The sequence below is a fragment of the Rhincodon typus genome, chromosome 11 (assembly GCF_021869965.1).
Source record: "Rhincodon typus isolate 14 chromosome 11, sRhiTyp1.1, whole genome shotgun sequence".
Classification (NCBI taxonomy): domain Eukaryota; kingdom Metazoa; phylum Chordata; class Chondrichthyes; order Orectolobiformes; family Rhincodontidae; genus Rhincodon; species Rhincodon typus.
The window spans coordinates 41217151-41235611 of record NC_063342.1 but is presented as its reverse complement, the minus strand read 5'-3'; the positions used below and the strand labels follow the sequence as shown (position 1 = coordinate 41235611).

The following is an 18461-nucleotide window of genomic DNA, read 5'->3' as shown; positions in this document are numbered from 1 at the left end:
CTCCTTCTCCATGTGAATCACCACCAGTTTGATTGGGACAACATCAGGATCCTCGGACAGGCCAGAGACAAGCACGAGAATTTCTAGAGGCCTGGTTCTCCACCAAGAAGGCCATCAGTAAACACGTAGAATTAGACCCTCTGTATACACCACTGCGAAGAAATACCAGAAATGAGTAATCAACACCAACGGTCCCCAGAGTTTAAATACCAGGTTAGAAAACATGACAGCACTTCATTGGAGGCTGCACTGATGATGTTACCCAGCAGGGTAATGAAACGTCTGCAAACTAACGAACCAGCTTGGCAAGCAAATCAACCACAGCATGCACTCATTTTATTTGTTGCCCTCCTGAATCCTTCCACTGCTTTTTGCCTAATAGTAAAATTTCACTCTGTCACATTATTACTCTCTCTGCCCTGTCCTGTGAGGAGCTGACACTTGAACCAAGGATTTTTCAGTTGGTGTATAAGTCAAATTAACAGTAGTTGTTATTAAATACCCTGCAGTTGAAAAGTCTGATCCATTGTATTTTTAGATATGCAAAAGAAAAGTTGTGCTTAGCAAAAGAATTTCTGAACATATTTTTAGTTATTTTGATGGTGTGATTATATATATTCAAGTTTAATCATTAAGCAGCTGAATAGGTGCATTTGTTTTAATCTCAATTGATTTGTTTTTACAGAGCAATGTTGATCCTAGAGATGATGTTTTCAGTTACCACCACCATTATGACAAACCTGTAATTGGAAAAACTGAAGACCGGAAGGAATACAATATTGGGGTCCTGAGACATCTGCAAGTCATTTTTGGGCATTTGGCTGCCTCAAGATTGCAGTACTATGTGCCTCGAGGTTTCTGGAAGCAGTTCAGGTTTGTAGTTTCAAAATTGTGGCAATGTTTTTTTTCTTGGGAAATGAGTTCTTGCCTGTAATGAAGAAGCTTTCACTGCATTTTACTGAAATGTCGAGTGTGAAACTTGACTCTTAAAAATGGCAGTTGGTGGGGAGTGAGGATGCAGAGATTAGGAAGGTAATTTGCACTTGGAGTTCTGTAACATTGAGAAAATAAGTTTATTTTTACTTAAAATTTTAAATAAGTTGTCAGATGCATTGATAGAAGACTGTGTACTTAGTTTCAACAGAAAAAAAACTTTGTTAATTCTTGATGCTTAAAGCTGAGAGGAATGATTAACATAACTGCAAGTAGATCGTGACGCAAATGTTGTGTGCACGCGTGTGTAGAATTGGAGAGCGTGAATTTAATAAGTCATGAATTTAAAGCAAAACTTGAGGCTATGTGATAGAATGCAAAACATTACCTTCTTTCCCCAGGCTTTGGGGTGAACCAGTCAACCTTCGAGAACAACATGATGCTTTGGAATTCTTCAACTCTTTAGTGGATAGTCTGGATGAAGCTTTGAAAGCTCTTGGACATGCAACTATGCTCAGCAAAGTTCTTGGAGGTTCCTTTGCTGATCAGAAGATTTGTCAAGGCTGTCCACACAGGTGAATGCACCAGATGTCTAATTACGTTATTTTTTCTCACTGCTACAAAAGAGTGATAAATATTGTGGTTAACATAAATAATTTTATATTCTGTCACAGCTCAGTTGCCTGTTCAGGTAGCCATGTGACTTTTATTCCTGAATAATTGCATTTATTAGTTGAAAGCAAAGTTCAGATTGGATTTTGTGACAACAATTATAACTTGGTAGAAATTGTCAGTCCCCAAATGTTGATCCTAATTGTATAATATTCAAAAAGAAAATGCATAAGAGAGAAGAGGCAGCAAATATTAACACGTTTTTGCACTGTGACTTTTGGGTTTGTCAGATGGGAGTTTGACAGGCTGTGTAATAAGAATATATCTTGGAAAAATAACACCGCTTGTTGAATTGTTCTTAGATGAAAATCTTGTATTGTTTTTATTTTCAAAAGTTTTAAATCTAATTGTTAAGCTTGATTAGCCATTATGTTCGACGAGCCTTGCAAAGAGTTGACCTGTTACAGTTTTGCTCAAGACTGCTGGAGAATGAGCATTATTTGGGAAAGCATCAGTTGAACTATTTTGAAACGTATTAAGAAACTGGGTTGTTAGGAAAGTGCAAATCAAATGTAATAGCCCAGAACTTTCTGGAACACAGCATCTCCGTTGTTTAAGTTGTTTAAATTTACCCCCTCCCTTAAAACAAAACTCGCCATTCTGTTCAGTTTTTTTTTGCCATCGTGATGTGGATTGAATGAATAAAGGACATTGACGTGTTTGCTTACCCATGATTGAATGGTGGGGCATCCTCTATGTTAACTTGCTCATGTTTGTATGAAAAGTGAGAGGGAGAAAGAATCTTGATGAATTGTAGATAACTCAAATGGGGGAGAGAAGCAAGCTTTTTTGTTTTAAAGGAAGACACAATGGAAAATAAGACATTTAAATCCTTTTGGCACAAGTTAACGTGTTTGGGGTCAAGTTGCCACAGTTTGATTTTGTTTCCTTTCATTGACTCTTGAGGTTGAGTGGCCTGGCAGAACTGTAAATCTTGACAAAGTATCTTTATTGTTAAATGTAAGCTCTAATTTTATTTGTAACTTCAATCTCTTTTAACAGCACAAATTTACAGCTTATTGGAACTTAATAGGAGGTTGATTGTGAGCTCTGTTTTGCAAAACTAACTGTTTTTACACGCTAGTAGTGCATGCATCTGTAATTCTTGTTACTTTCCCATCAAATTCCAGGCTGTTGTTAGTGGGTATGGTGGAGATGACATAAATGAGATGAGATAGGATTCACTTCATATTTTGCTGTTGCAGAATTGATTTGGATTCAGTGAGGTTGTTAAAACATACAATATTTATTGAGATTCTTGACCTCGGGTTTAGAATGTAGAACTGCACTGAACATGCTATTTATAATATTTGTGGTTACAACATAGAAGTATAAGAATAACTGAACATGTCCCATAACCTGTCTTTTCCTCAAAGTGCTGAAAATCCTTCCTCTAGATAATTGAAATAAAACAAAAAATTGTGAATGCTGGGAATCTAAAACAAAAACAGAAATTGCTGGAGAAACCCAGTAGGTCTGGCAGCATCTGTGGAGAGAATGCAGAGTTAACATTTTGAGTCCAGTGGCCCTTCAAAACTCTGGTCACTGTGCTCAACGCAACTCTATTTTCTTTCCACAGATGCTGCCAGAGTTTGTCCAACGGTTTCCATTTTGTTTCTCTGAGAGAATTATTCAAAGCTCCCTTGAAAGCAATGATTTAATTTGCTTCTGCCCCACAAGTAGAGTATTTTAGATCCTGACTACTTGCTGCATAAAAATTGTTTCCTATTGTCACCGGGGGCGGGGGGGGGGGGGGGGGGGGGGGGTGCGTGGGAGGAAAGCTGCTCGCTATCCACCCTGTCTATACCTCTCATGATTTTGTAGACCTCAATCAGGTCCCCCCTCAACCTCTGTCTTTCTAATGTAAACAATCCTAATCTACTCAACCTCTCTTGATAGCTAGCACCCTCCATACCAGGCAACATCCTGGTGAACCTCCTCTGCACCCTGTCCAAAGCATCCACATCCTTTTGGTAATGTGGCGACCAGAACTGTCCACGGTATTCCAAATGTGGTCAAACGAAAGTCCTATACAACTGTAACATGACCTGCCAACTCTTGTACTCAGTACCCCGTCCGATGAATGAAAGCATGCAGTATGCCGCCTTGACCGCTCTATCGACCTGCTTTGCCACCTTCAGTGTGCAATGGACCTGAACACCCAGATCTCTCTGTGTATCAATTTTCCCCATGGCTTTTCCATTTACCGTATAGTTCGCTCTTGAATTGGATCTTCCAAAATGCATCACCTTGCATTTGCCTGGATTGAACTCCATCTGCCATTTCTCCGCCTAACTCTCCAATCGATCTATATTCTGCTGCATTCTCCGATAGTCCCCTTCACTATCTGCTACTCCACCAGTCTTAGTGTCATCTGCAAACTTGCTAATCAGACCATCTATACCTTCCTCCAGATCATTTATGTATATCACAAACAGTGGTCCCAACACAGTGGTCACAGTTCTCCATTTTTGAGAAATTCCCTTCCACTACAACTTTGTCTCCTGTTGCCCAGCCAGTTCTCTATCCATCTAGCTAGTACACCCTGGACCCCATGTGACTTCACTTTCTCCATCAGCCTAGCGTGGGGAACCTTATCAAACGCCTTACTGAAGTCCATGTATATGACATCTACAGCCCTTCCCTCATCTATCAACTTTGTCACTTCCTCAAAGAATTCTGTCAAGTTGGTAGACATTTGTCCTGGAAGCTTTAATAACTTATGCTGCCCCTCTTTCTTACCACTTCCTCCAATTAATTTAAAGCCCTATCCACAGCCCTAGTCATGCAATTTTCCAGGACTCCGCAGAATGATTCAGGAGCAGCCCATCCCATTAGAACAACTCCTTCCCTGTACTGGGTGCCAGTGTCCCATGAATGCAAACCCATTTCTTCCCACACAATCTTTTGAGTCACATGTTTACCTCTTTAATCTTGTTAATCCTGTGCCAAGTAGATCATGACTGAGCTAATAATCCAGAGATTATTACCTTTTTTGATTTTGTTCAGTTTAGCCCCTAGCTGCACATCTAGGCAGAACCTCTTTCCTGTTTCTACCAATATCACAGGTACTGATCTGGACCACAGAAACTGGATCTTCCCTTCCCACTCCAAATTTCTGTGCAGTTCAGATGAGAGATCCTGAACCTGAGCGCCCGGTAGGCAACACACGCTTCAGAACTCGCAATCCCCTGACTGACTATACTGTCTTTAATTGCAATTACATTTCCGTTTTCTTGCCGTTTTGCATGTAGCCCTCTGCCACTGTGGTGTGGACAGTTTGTTCATTCTTCCTACAGCCCCTGGTCTCATCCACTCAGGGAACAAGAATTTCAAACCTGCTAGACAAACTCGAGGGCTGAAGCTCCTTCAGCACTATATGTGCTGGAATCCTCTACCTGCCTCGCTTGTAGTCTCAACCTCCTGTCTCTGACCACAGACTCAATTTGAGGTAGTTAATGTAAGGGGTGTGACTGCCTCCTGAAAGTGTCCATGAAACTCTTCCCCCTCCTTGATGTGTCGCAATGTTTGAAGCTCAGACTCCAGCTTGTCAACTCTGAGCCAGAGTTCCTCAATCAACTAACACTTGCTACATATGTGATCACTACGAACTACAGAGGGGTCCACCAGCTTCCAAGTCATGCAGGTGCAGCACATCACCTGACTGGTATCTGTTTTATTTACTTAATTTGATTTTTAAAAATTTCCAGCTAGTCTTTTAGCTTGTAACCTGTAAATATTTCCCCTATTCACCTTCAATCTGAAAGTAACCAATAATAGTCATTCTACCAACCAATGATCTTGTGGTTTTCCTGTGAAGCCACATTGTTTGGGCCCCTGATCCTGGGCTTCAGTTGATCCTGTTAAAAGACCTTACAAGCTAGTATCTTAAAAAGCATTCTTTTCCCTCTGCACTAAATTGCCATGCTGCCTGCAAATCCCCCGAACTATATACTCACATTGTCTCGCTCTGGATGTGATTTCTCCTTCCTGACAATGCACATCATACTGGGGTATGTGAACAATTTGTCCCTACCTACTCTAGTCACAATGTTTTGAACACTTCTATCAAATTCCTCCCCGCCACCCCCCAAAAAAACCTCAATTTTCTTTTCGAAGAACAGCCCCAGTTTCTCCAATACATCCATGTAACTGAAGTCATTCAGCATGGAACTGTTCTCAGAAGTCTTTGCATCCTCCCTAATGTCTTGACCTTCATCCTGAAGTGGATTCAGTGCTCTAGTTCAAGTGGAAGCAATGATTAATAAAATTTACTCAACCTTTTCACTATTGAATCATAAACCTCTTTCCAGGAGTCCAGGATCCTGTGTACTACTTGAACTATTTTGAAGCTGGCAAGGCAGATTGACAACAATCTGCTGTTTACTGTGCTTCTGCACTGTTTTAAAATTGTATGCTTTATTTTGTGTAATTTGTCCTTAGCACTAAAATATATTCACTCTTTCCTACTTGACATTTATGTGCCTCATCCACTAGCCTATCCATGTCCTCTTGCATTTTATTACTACTTTGATCACAGTTTATAATATTTCCAATCTTTATATTGTAATATGCTTCTGGTGTCATGATTACAATGTATTTTTACTTGTTTTAGATATGAATGTGAGGAATCCTTCACAACACTGAATGTCGACATTAGAAATCATCAAAATCTGCTTGATTCACTCGAACAGTATGTCAAAGGAGACCTACTGGAGGGCGCCAATGCGTACCATTGTGAGAAATGCAACAAAAAGGTAACCAATTTTCTTGTAAAGTTTTTCAGTTAGAAAAATTCTGTTTAAATTCTGCTGTCAATGTCACTGCAATGTTGGATGGAGGCTTGTCATTGCTGGTTCATCGAGCTGGCCTGTTTTTCATCTTGGCCATTCCACATGTGTTGTCCTGATCCATCACAATCTAAGTATTTTGTGATATTATTTGTGTTTTGAAAATTTAGAAGTTCATATGCCTTGTTCCATTCAGTATCTGTACAAATTTGGATTACAACTTCTTATTTACCAGGATGCACCAATCTCTCAATTTCTTTAGGCATGTTGTTTTCGTTCATTAATCAAGGCGATTTTAATTGATGCATTGATAAATCAAGGTATAGGTTGCTTCTGTTGTCAGTAACAACACATGATCATTCACCACTTATTGCTAAATGCTTGTTTATTCATAATTAGGTTTATTGTTTCTTTTCTACTTGGAGTCATTTTTGCTGTTGTTTTGGCTGTAACCCTCTGTTCATTTGGAAACACTTGAATTTTTTTCTAATACAATTTCATCTTCTGCAGTGTTTCCTGTGGGGATAATATAATACATTTTGAGAGATTCATAATGGGAACAGTGGGGAAAGGACAGTGGAGCAGATCACAAGGAGGGGAAAGGTCCTTTGTGTGCGAACATAACTCCAAAAGTCTCTGAACAGTTGCATGGCTCTCCAGTGAGACTTAAGACATGAGCAGTCCTGTCGGGATCTTAACTAAAGGACCTGCAGAAATATTTCTGAAAATTCTGTTGGAAAGTTTGAACCATGATTGATTCAAGCTTCTTTATTCTTGGTACTACAGTCTTGTGGGCCATCTAGCAACCATTGAGTGGCCCATGCTGGAAAATATGAATAAATCGCTCCTTGCCAGCTAGCAGGAATGCAGTGGCTGAAAGGCTATCTTCCATACTGTAAATTTATGATTCGATAATGTCTTTGCTTTTGGCAACAATTTGTTCGAGGTGATTAAGTTACAGCACTGGAATGTGCTGCTGAAATTCCATTCACAAGAATGACGGAATGTCTAAGAATTACAGGGTTAGGGCAGTGATGCAGAATTAACTGGGATACATATCTGTCAGTCAATTGGTTTGATGAGAAGGTGAATTGCTAAACCTCCAGTTAGGAGAATTCCATTCAATATAGAGTCATAGTCATACAGCACAGAAATAGACCCTTTGGTTCAAATTGTCCTTGCTGACCAGACATCCCAATCTGACCTAGTCCCGTTGGCCAGAATTCGACCCATATCCCTCAACCTTTCCTATTCATATACCCATCCAGATGTCTTTTCAATGTTGTAATTGTACCAGCCTCCACCAGTTCCTCTGGCAGCTTGTTCCATACCCATACCACCCTCTGTGTGAAAAGGTTACCCCTCAGGCCCTTTTTAAATCTTTCCCTTATCACCTTAAACCTGTGCCCCTCTAGTTTTGGATTTGCCCATCCTAGGAACAAGACCTAGGCTATTCAACTTATCCATGCCCATCACAATTTTATAAACCTCTATAAGGTCCACCCCTCAACCTCCGCTCCAGGGAAAAAGCCCCAGCCTATTCAGCCTCTTTCTATAACTCAAACCCTCCAGTCCCAGCAATATGCCTGTAAATCTTGGCTGCACTCCTGAGTTTAACTATATCATTCCTATAGAAGGGCGACCTGAATTCTACACACTATTCTAAAAGTGGCCTCACCAATGTCCTGTACAGCCTCAACATGACATCCCAACTCCTGTACTCAATGCACTGACCGATGAGGGCAAGTGTGCCAAACTCCACCTTCACCACCGTGTCTACCTGCACCTTCACTTTCAAGAAATATCTAAGTGCTGCCAGTTTGCAGCTACAACTGACTTGCTCAGGCTCTGACTTCTGTTGGGTAGGATATTTCTTTGTTTCATGTGTTGACTTTCAACTATAACATTTGCAATAAAGTTAGATTTCAAAGTTGGTTTTGTAATAAAATTTTTTATGATTGATTTCGGTGTAGTGCTACCACAATATTGGTCCCACGAGGAAGATAGGATTCAAGAGCAGGAACACTTTAGATTGAAGAGCAAGGCCACTTGATTCTTCCAACCTGCACCCCCTCACCCCCAACCCCTTCAAATTCAGTAAGATCATGTCTATGATTGTGTGCTATCAGCTCCAAATTCATGTTTGCATCCTATAAGCCTCGACTCTCTTGAACATCAAAATCTATCTAACTTGCTTTGAATAAATTTTAAAGACCAGTCTCCACTCCTTTCTGGGGAAGGGAATTTCACATTCTGTTGACCCTTGGAGAGCAACTTTCTCCTCATCCTTAGGTTAAAAAGGAGATCTCTTATTCTTGAAACATATCTCACTACATAGTAAGGTGACTGGCCAGAATATAAAGAGTGACATAAAAGGATAGTTATTCAGGAGGAGGCAATTAAAGTAGAAGAAGCTAGCAATGTGTAGGAAAATAGAAACAGAAAATGAGAAGAAATAAAGTAGTGTTGCTCCTTGAGTAGTACAGAATTACAGTTGATAATAGCAGATAAAGTGAACAGTTAATTTGCATTAGTCTTCACTATAGAGGATACAAAAATATTATAGTAACTGTAAATCAGGAGGTGGGAGAGATCACGTGAAATTACAATCACCAGAAAAAGTATGAGCTTGATACTCTCCTGTTCTGTATCATTGATATAGATTATAAGTCGTTGAGAACCTAGCACTGATCAATCTGGCGCTCTGCTGGTTACAGTGTACCAATCTATTCAACTCTAGTGTCTTTTGTTATCTAGCCATTCCCTTATCCATGCTAATATGTTGCCTTAACGCCATGTGCTCTTATCTCCTGCACCAACTTTTAATGTTGTACTGTATCAAACAAAATTGCATTGGCTTTTTCTAATCATAAAGAATTTTCTTCATGTCAGGCAATAACCACCTCAAGATGGAATCTAACACCTTCCCTTTGGTGAGATGACATGCTAGCTAACCTACTCTTTTCTGCTTTTTGTCTCCCTCATTTCTTGAATAAAGATATCACATTTGCTTTTTTTACAATCTCCTTGCCAAATGTAAGGAACTTTGGAATATAAAAACTAATGCTTCTATCTGTGCTGCCACTTTTAAGACTTTAAAATGCAGACCAGTACTTGGGACTTGTTAGCCCTCTTAGGTCCAGTGACCTTCCTAGCATTTTTGTTTTGCAAGTGGTGATTGCTTTAAGTTCATTCCGCCCTAACATCACTTGGTTTTCGGTTGTCTTTGGGAAATTTTCTAAGCCTTCAACTGTGAAGACAGCCAGGCAAAACCTGTCAGAACCTTTATTTCAAGTGTAGCATAAGATGTTCCAAACAATACTACCAAGAAATATAAAGTGTAAAGTCATATAGCATGGAAACAGACCCTTCAGTCCAACTAGTCCATGCCGACAACATTCCCAAACTAAACTAGTTCCATCTGCCAGCATTTGGCTATATCCTTCCAAAGCTTTCCTTTTCATGTACTTAATCAAATGTCTTTTAAGCAGTGCAAATGTGCCTGTGTCTACCACTTCCTCTGGCAGTTCATTCCACACATGAGCCACTCTGTAAGTAAAGAAAATGCCCCTCACATCCTTGTTAAATCTTTCTCCTCTCACCTTAAAAGTATGCCCCCTAGTTTTGAATTCCCCCACCTTTGGGAAAAGACCCTCATTATTCACCTGATCTGTGCCCCTCATGATTCTTATCAACCTCAATTAGGTCACCCTTCAACCTGCTACACCCTGATGGAAAAAGTCCCAACCTATCCAGCCAATGTTTTCTAACTCAAACCCTTCATTCCTGGCAACATTCTGGTAAAACATTTCTGAATCGTCTTCAGTTTAATAATATGCTTCCTATAACATGGCAACCAAAACTGCGCACAGTACTCCAGAAGAGGCCTCACCAACATACTGTACAACATCAACATGACGTCCCAACTCTGAGCAATGAAGGCAGGTGAGCTAAATGCCTCTTTAACCACCCTGTCTACCTGTGATGCAAATTTCAAAGAATTATGTACTGGAGCATCCTAGGTGTCTCCGTTCTACAACACTACCCAGGGCCTTACCATTATTGTGTTCGTCCTGTCCCTTGTTTATTTTACCAAATGCAGTACCTTGCATTTATCCAAATTAGACTCCATCCGTCACTCTTTGCCCATTGGCCCAATTGATCAAGTTCTCTTTGTAATCTTAGATAACCTTCTTCACTGTCCACTATACCATCAATTTTGGTGTCATGCACAAACTTACTAACCACTGCCTCCTATATTCTGATTCAGATTGTCTTGTGGAACACCACTGGTCACAAGCCTCCCGTGGAAATAGCCGTCACCGCCACCCTCCATCTCCGACCATCAAGCTAATTTTGTATCCAATCAGCAACTCTGAATTCCCATGTGATTGAACTTTACTAATTAGTCTGCTATGTGGATCCTTATCAAAGGCTTTACTAAAGTCCAAGTAAACAGCATCTACTGCTCTACCCTGATCAATCTTTTTGATTAATTCCTCAAAAAACTCTCTCAAAATTGAGAGACCTGATTTCCCTTGCACAAAACTATGCTGACTATCCCTCATCATTCCTTGCCTCTCCAAATGCATGTAAATTGTATCTCTCCGAATCATCCTTAACAACTTACCCACCACCATAGTGATGCATTCGGTGCTTTATTTTTATTCCTCTGTGTTTATGGATATTCTAATGATAAATGTAGATTCCCAGAGGGCATTGGAAGACGTTATAGGCCTTCATGCCCTGTTGGATGTTTTGTGGCCATGCTGGCTTAGTTGTTGCAAAGGAGGATGTTTATTTCTGCCTGGCTGCTGCCATTTATCCTCTGGTAATTTAGTAAAAGATTTGATCATTGACAGCTTAACCTGCTATTGTTTGAAGTCCTGTAAGGAGGGGGCAGCTTCAAATCACATGTACTGGTTGGAGTTAACATATGAAGGTCCTGCCTTTCCAACTGCGCCTCTTGCCCGAGATGTGGTGAACCCTCTGGATAAACCTCTACTAGTCATCTCTCTCTAATGCATAAGCAGCCTGTGGTTGCATTAGATAATGTGACACAAATATCACAAAAACAGCTTCTTCAACAGAGAAAGGAGAGGATAGAGAAGTCTGGGGATCCTTGGTTAAAATTCTGTCAAATGTGCACCTTTTGGCTTTCGGAACTGTTTTCAATTTGTCCCATATCAGTGCATTGACCACACCAACTACTTGTTCAATACATCAGGAAAGCCAAGATGCCATTTTTGATTCAACTGCAGCAAACCACTAACAGAATTAGTCTTCTGATTGAGAGAGATGAAAACCAACTTTGCACTCTGCAAATGTGAACAAAGCAAACAGTGAATATTCTGTATCCTGTACTTGTTAGTTCTGGTTGTTAAGCTTGTGTTAAGCAGCAATTTTGGTGGTTAAATATGTGCCGTAAATGACACACAAAATGGCCGACAAAACCCAAGTCAGATCCCATGAACTTTCTCAGGAGCACAAGCAGACAACAGTGTCTGTGTGACAGAAATAATCCTTCAGACTCCGTTTCCCTGGATTTCAACTCGTCATCTTCAAAGATTTAATCTCTGATTTCCCTTCAACAGCAGCTCCAATGTGACCGCAAGGTCCTCTTGCTCTACCTGTCTGTAATGTGTTGTCAGGTAAATAGACTTAAGCTCAGAATGTACCAACATGTACTCACCTTTTGAACTGTTCAGTCTCCTCCGGAGACTACATCCACTGGGTGTATAAGACTGCAACCCAGAATCTAACTGCCTACGTGTTCCCACTTCTCCAGACAACCACTACTCCCGGTCTTTACTGTCGCTCACCACTCCAGCTGACAACTAATTCAACTACCTTGAGAGGTTAACAGCTTCATACAGGCTTTCTCTGCCTTGTGCTGCCACTGAGCCTACAGCTCCTCCACGTGTTGAGCTACAAACCTCTTTCCTCCAGGTTTATCTATTCACTGGGTTAATCTCTGTGCCCAGAGCCTTCATTGCCTGGCCAATTGTCGTGTCATCTCCCAGCATCTTGGGAGAGTTTCATGTCATTTCCCCTATACAGATGCACTGCTGCTTCAAAACCTAGGAAGCTAGTATTAAAATAGAGTCCCTCACATCTTCTACGTAAGAACTTTTGTGGAGATTGCCAAACATGTTAAGGTTATGAAGTTGAAGCCCACCCATTGAGAATGTGATAGCAGATCTAACACATGAAATGGATATGTTGAAATAACTGGATTGAGAATTTCACCATTGCTTTTTATAGCAGTTGTTCATCGGAGATGAGAGAGGAAATAAGTTCTGTTTTTCCAGCCCACTTAGTCAGATGTAATTGTCATGCTCCAATACCTTGAAAACATCCATTCTTAAGATATAGTATCATATGAGCTGAGTTAGGGGCAGTTAGTTGTGTAATGCAAAATACTAAGTTTATACCTGACTCTTGCATACTAATTCAGAGTGTGCTCCTCACTTTGCGGATTTCTTTAAATCAGGAACTTAATACATTGACGTGTGTTGGAACCTATACATGACCACTATTTTCTTTCCTCAGTCTGCATGACCAAAAAATGAATCATCTGGCAATTATCAAATTGCTTTTTGTGGGAGCTTACCTTGCACATGATGGCTGACTTTCCTGACATTACAACAGTGACAATGTTTGACGGTGAAATTGACTTTAGTGGTCATCTTGAAGCATTTCAGTCTTATGGAACTCTGTACAAATTTGCAAGTTCTCTTTCTTCAGCTGCACTGGTTGCTGCTCCTTGAAATGTTAATTTAATGAATCCCAAATTAACGTTGGAGCTATTCCATCAAGCTTAAATTTATTTGGCTCAAAACAGACAAAAGTGCCATTTTTAAGCATTCATAAGCTGTATTCTCTCATTATATTTAAACTCTAAGATCTTTGAATAAGGTACTCCTCGAATAGCAACTCCGAATTCACACAAGCCCCCATTGCCTGTCCAATACCTACGGATAAGGAGTTTGATGAAATGCACTGAACTTGCCTCGATGTATGCAACTTGAACAACACTTAAGAAACTTAACATCATGCAGGACAGAGCAGTCTATTTGATTGGCACCCCATCTATCACCTTCAACTTTCTGTCCCTACACCATCAGTGTACAGTAGCAGAAGTGTGCACCATTTCCAAGATGAACTGCAGTAACCCATTCAGGCCCTTATGCTATCCCTTTCCAAATCTGCAGTCTACTCCTCGAAGAGGACGAAGGTGCAGATGCATGCGAATGCTGCCAACTGTAAGTTCTCCTAAATAATCCACTATCCAGATTTAGAACGATAGCGCTGTTGCTTCTTTTTTGGGTCAACTTCTCTACAACTCCCAAATTACAGTTGCCCTTGTGCCCATGAACTTCAGTTTAAGAAAATATGTCACCACCACCACCTCCAGGGCAGATAGGGACAGTCAATAAATGTTGTTCTCATCTGTAACTCCCACATACCCTGAACAAGTTACAACAAAAATGGAGTTTAGTGTCTTGCATCTAATTGCTGGCCCCTTACTGGAGGGATTCTATGATTCTGAGACCCAAAGAACCTGCCATGAAATAATGACTGGTTTTGTTTTGATATTTGATCAAGATATTGACTAGGTTAGGTGGAGAACTGTTTCTCTGAGGTGTGCTATGAAAAGTTTAAACTGATGAGGTGGAAAATTAAGATCACATTTGAAAAATGGTAAATGCATTGTTAGCACATTAGAAAGAATTTGCTATTTAACTATTAAATAAGATTATCGTGATCTATGACCTAATCCATATACCTACCTTTGTCTAAAAAGGTGGTGAAGGAAATAGGCAAAAGCCTATCAAGTAAATTTAAAACTAACAAAATCTAGCATGAAATGCTGTTTTTAGAATAGAGTTTGAAACATTTACCACATTTACTTTTATGTAAAATACTTTGTAATCTCACTTATGTTTTCTGATCACTTTTTGCCTGATATTTGTAACAAGTTAAGCTATGTTGGTTATAAATATGGGTTGGGGGTTGAAAGGAATTGGAGTTGTTGCTGTTTTCTTGAGATTAATGTTTAGTTGGTTATCTGAACTCGTAAGTTTGTTTGAAGTCAATACCCATGTCTTGACTGTTGATATTTCATAAGACTGAAATAATTTTGCATGTAGCAAGTGTTGCTGCAAACTGAAAGATTAAATTATGCATTTATGTGTTTGTTGGTTGGCTGTTTTGCATCTCGGTTGAATGTCCGCATTACACAAGATGAATGGGTGAGCTACAGGATAGCTTGTGCTGACTGCAACTGTACTCTATTATTTTCTGCTTTATCAAAGGAGTATAGAGATAGACGATACACAAGAAAATGTACTGAAAAGTTGTGTATTCTTGTAAAGGCTGAGGTTTCTTTGATACTTATTTGCATAATCACTTCCTAAACTTAATTATACTTAACGTGTTTTCTGTTTTGCAGGTTGACACAGTGAAGCGTTTACTAATAAAGAAGCTGCCACCAGTTTTAGCAATTCAGCTGAAGCGATTTGACTATGACTGGGAAAGGGAATGTGCAATTAAATTCAATGACTATTTTGAATTTCCACGAGAGCTGGACATGGAACCTTACACTGTGGCCGGGGTTGCCAAGTTGGAAGGGGATGACATTAACCCAGAAAATCAGTTGATTCAGAATGACCAGCCAGATAATGAACAGCCTGGTAGCACTAAATATAGACTGGTTGGTGTGTTAGTGCATAGTGGTCAGGCAAGTGGAGGACATTATTACTCATACATCATTCAACGAAACGGTGGCGATGGTGAGAAAAACAAATGGTATAAGTTTGATGATGGTGATGTAACTGAGTGCAAAATGGATGATGATGAAGAGATGAAAAACCAGTGCTTTGGTGGCGAGTATATGGGCGAAGTTTTTGACCATATGATGAAACGAATGTCATACAGGCGGCAAAAACGATGGTGGAATGCGTACATACTTTTTTATGAACGTATGGACACAATAGCTAAAGATAATGAATTAATTAAGTACATTTCTGAGCTGGAGATTAGTATAAAACCACACCAGATAAAAATGCCAAGTGTCATTGAACGAAGTGTACGGAAACAGAATGTGCAGTTCATGCATAATAGAATGCAGTATAGCCTGGAGTATTTCCAATTTATTAAGAAACTACTGACCTGTAACAGTGTCTACCTGAATCCTCCGCCTGGTGAGTATACTTTCTGTCTTAGCTAATATCTTTTCATCTTAAGAAATGCAAAATCGATTGTTGTTTCATAGTTAAAATTTTAATTATACCAATTTCAAGATCAGTGTTCACACGTAAAAGTTTGTGGAAGTTTATGTTGTCTATGAAATGTTTATGGTCAGAAACTGTAAATATATGTGCAAACAATGTACAGTTTATTTTAAAGTGAGGTTTTTAAACTACCCAGCAAGCAGTGCATTATGTTGCAAAGTTCAAAACTACTCAAGATGCAGTCTCACTTTACCAGTCTTGAGCAAACTCTGCATCCATGGTACACTTAATAAACAGTATTTCAACATTATAAAAACCAAAAGAACTGCGGATGCTGTAAATCAGGAACAACAAGAAAGTTGCTGGAAAAGCTCATCAGGTCTGGCAGCATCTGTGAAGGAGAAAACATTTAACGGTTCGGGTCCGGTGACCCTTCCTCAGAACTGAAGAAGGGTCACCGGACCCGGAACGTTAATTCTGTTTTTTCCTTCACAGATGCTGCCAGACCTGATGAGCTTTTCCAGCAACTTCTGTTTTTGTTGAAGTACCTAAATATGCACTGACAGTCAATATGGAGATGTATCTGCCAAATGACCAGAATTAAGCCCTGAATATTAAGGAGTACATGATACTTGAGGAAGTTGATTAAGGTGGAAAGATGGCATTTGTGCAATATTTAGAGGTGACCATGGTTCAGCAAGCAGGATGTCGAATTGATTTGGGTGGCGGTATAAAAAGTGGGCAAAGTAGTAGTTTGTGGAAATCATCTCTAAGTCCCTAATATGAACCACAATGTGGATTAAATTAATTAAAAGGACTGCAATAATTGTGGCTAGCTTCAGTTTGGATACAAAGTCGAAAAATTAGATTGGCAGATTAGTCTGGGTAAATCAATCACAGAATACTTTCGAGTTTTCAGAGCAGCACGTTTTGGAGTCTGAGAGCAGGTTGTACTACACTTGGAATTATGTAATGTGACAGAATTATTTAATGACCTTGGAGTGAAGGGACCTCCAAGATTACAATGACCACAGTGTGTTTGAATTTTACCTCCAGTTTAAAAGGAAGAAGATTGGGTCTATGACTAATGCTTTAAATGTAAATACTATGTTAGTGTGAAAGTTGATGTAACTGAAGTGAGTTGACATGCTGAGCTGGAAAGTGATCTACAGAGGCACAATTGAAGGTATTCAGATTACTCAATATATTCAAAAGGGAGCCCTTGACATCCAACTAAAGAAGTTAAGGAAAGTATCAAACTTGAAAAGGCAGATGTGCGTGCAGAAACAGTGGCAGGTCAGGTGGTTGGTCAGAATGCAGTGAATACCAGAAAACGATTAAAAGGTTAATCGGGTTGAAGAAATTATTATAAGGGGAAGCTAGATAGGAAGGTAAAAATAAGTAGTGAGAGTTGCTACAGATAGTGGTTTGTTTTTTTTAGAAAGGTGTGTTGATCATCCAGAGAATTAAATTAGTGAAATCTACTGTTTTTCTGTTGATAATAAAGAAATGGCAGATGAAATAAGCAGATTTGTCATTTGTCTTTGCTAAAAGAATACAAAAATATTTCTGTGTTAGCTGTAGATCAGGAGGTGAAAGGGAGACGGGAACTTAACAAAATGACAATCACGAGGGAAGGGGTACTAAGCAAACAGATGGAGTGAGAGGCTGACGGGGTTCAGGTGTTTTAATCCGCAAGTCACAAAAAGTTAATGTAAGTGCAGCACATGAGACTATTGGGATGCTGCCTTTCATAATGAGAGGAGTTGACATGAACGGGAAGAGGGGGTGGTGGAATGATTCCCTTACCTAACAAGAATCTGAAGGTTTTCAGGGATAGACAGGAATATGGTATTTCAAATGCAAAGAGATCAGCTTTGATTTTCTTGAATGGTAGAGCAGACTTGAAGTTCAAACTTACTTAAACTCCTATTTTGTGTGATCCTGTTTTAGAAGGTAAGTGAAAGCCAATGTAGATGGTAGAAACGGAATTCTACACCTGAGCCCAGTCTTTGAAGATGATCGGACAAATAGTGAAGGCTATTAAAAAGATTAGTGCGTCCTTGGCTTCATTGAAGGAGCTTTTAATTACTAAAGCAGAGGACATTGTGCTAAATCTTTGAGTGAATTACTTCTGTTTTCCCACACCTGTCATGATCTTCCCCATCAATGTATTATTCTGGGATAGTAGGAACTGCAGATGCTGGAGAATCTGAGATAACAAGGTGTAGAGCTGGATGAACACAGCAAGCCAAGCAGCATCATAGGAGCAGGAAAGCTGACGTTTCGGGCCTAGACCCTCCTTCAGAAATGGGGGAGGGGAAGGGGGTTCTGAAATAAATAGGGAGAAGAGGGGGAGGCAGAAAGAAGATGGATAGAGGAGAAGATAGGTGGAGAGGAGACAGACAGGTCAATGAGGCGGGGATGGAGCCAGTAAAGGAGAATGGAGGTGGGGAGTTAGGGAGGGGATAGGTCAGTCCAGGGAGGACGGACAAGTCAAGGGGGCGGGATGAGGCTAGCAGGTAGGAGATGGGGTGGGGCTTGAGGTGGGAGGAAGGACCTTTTAGGGAGGCGGGGATGAGCTGGGCTGGTTTTGGGATGCGGTAGGGGGAGGGGAGATTTTGAAGCTTGTGAAGTCCACATTGATACCATTGGGCTGCAGGGTTCCCAAGCGGAATATGAGTTGCTGTTCTTGCAACCTTCGGGTGGCATCGTTGTGGCACTGCAGGAGGCCCAGGATGGACATGTCGTCTGAGGAATGGGAGGGGGAGTTGAAATGGTTCGCGACTGGGAGGTGCAGTTGTTTAGTGCGAACCGAGCGTAGGTGTTC

General features: G+C 40.2%; 1 protein-coding gene across 2 annotated transcripts in view; it reads left to right on the top strand.

Annotated features, from left to right (window-relative positions):
- usp9 (ubiquitin specific peptidase 9) overlaps positions 1–18461 on the top strand; it is a 161930-nt gene that overhangs the window by 120793 nt on the left and 22676 nt on the right. For both annotated transcript variants that reach the window (XM_048603190.1, XM_048603191.1), the window contains 4 exons: positions 686–873; positions 1335–1508; positions 6221–6362; positions 14851–15601. In XM_048603190.1, the coding sequence (XP_048459147.1) occupies positions 686–873; positions 1335–1508; positions 6221–6362; positions 14851–15601 (1255 nt within the window). The remainder of the gene's footprint in view (positions 1–685; positions 874–1334; positions 1509–6220; positions 6363–14850; positions 15602–18461) is intronic.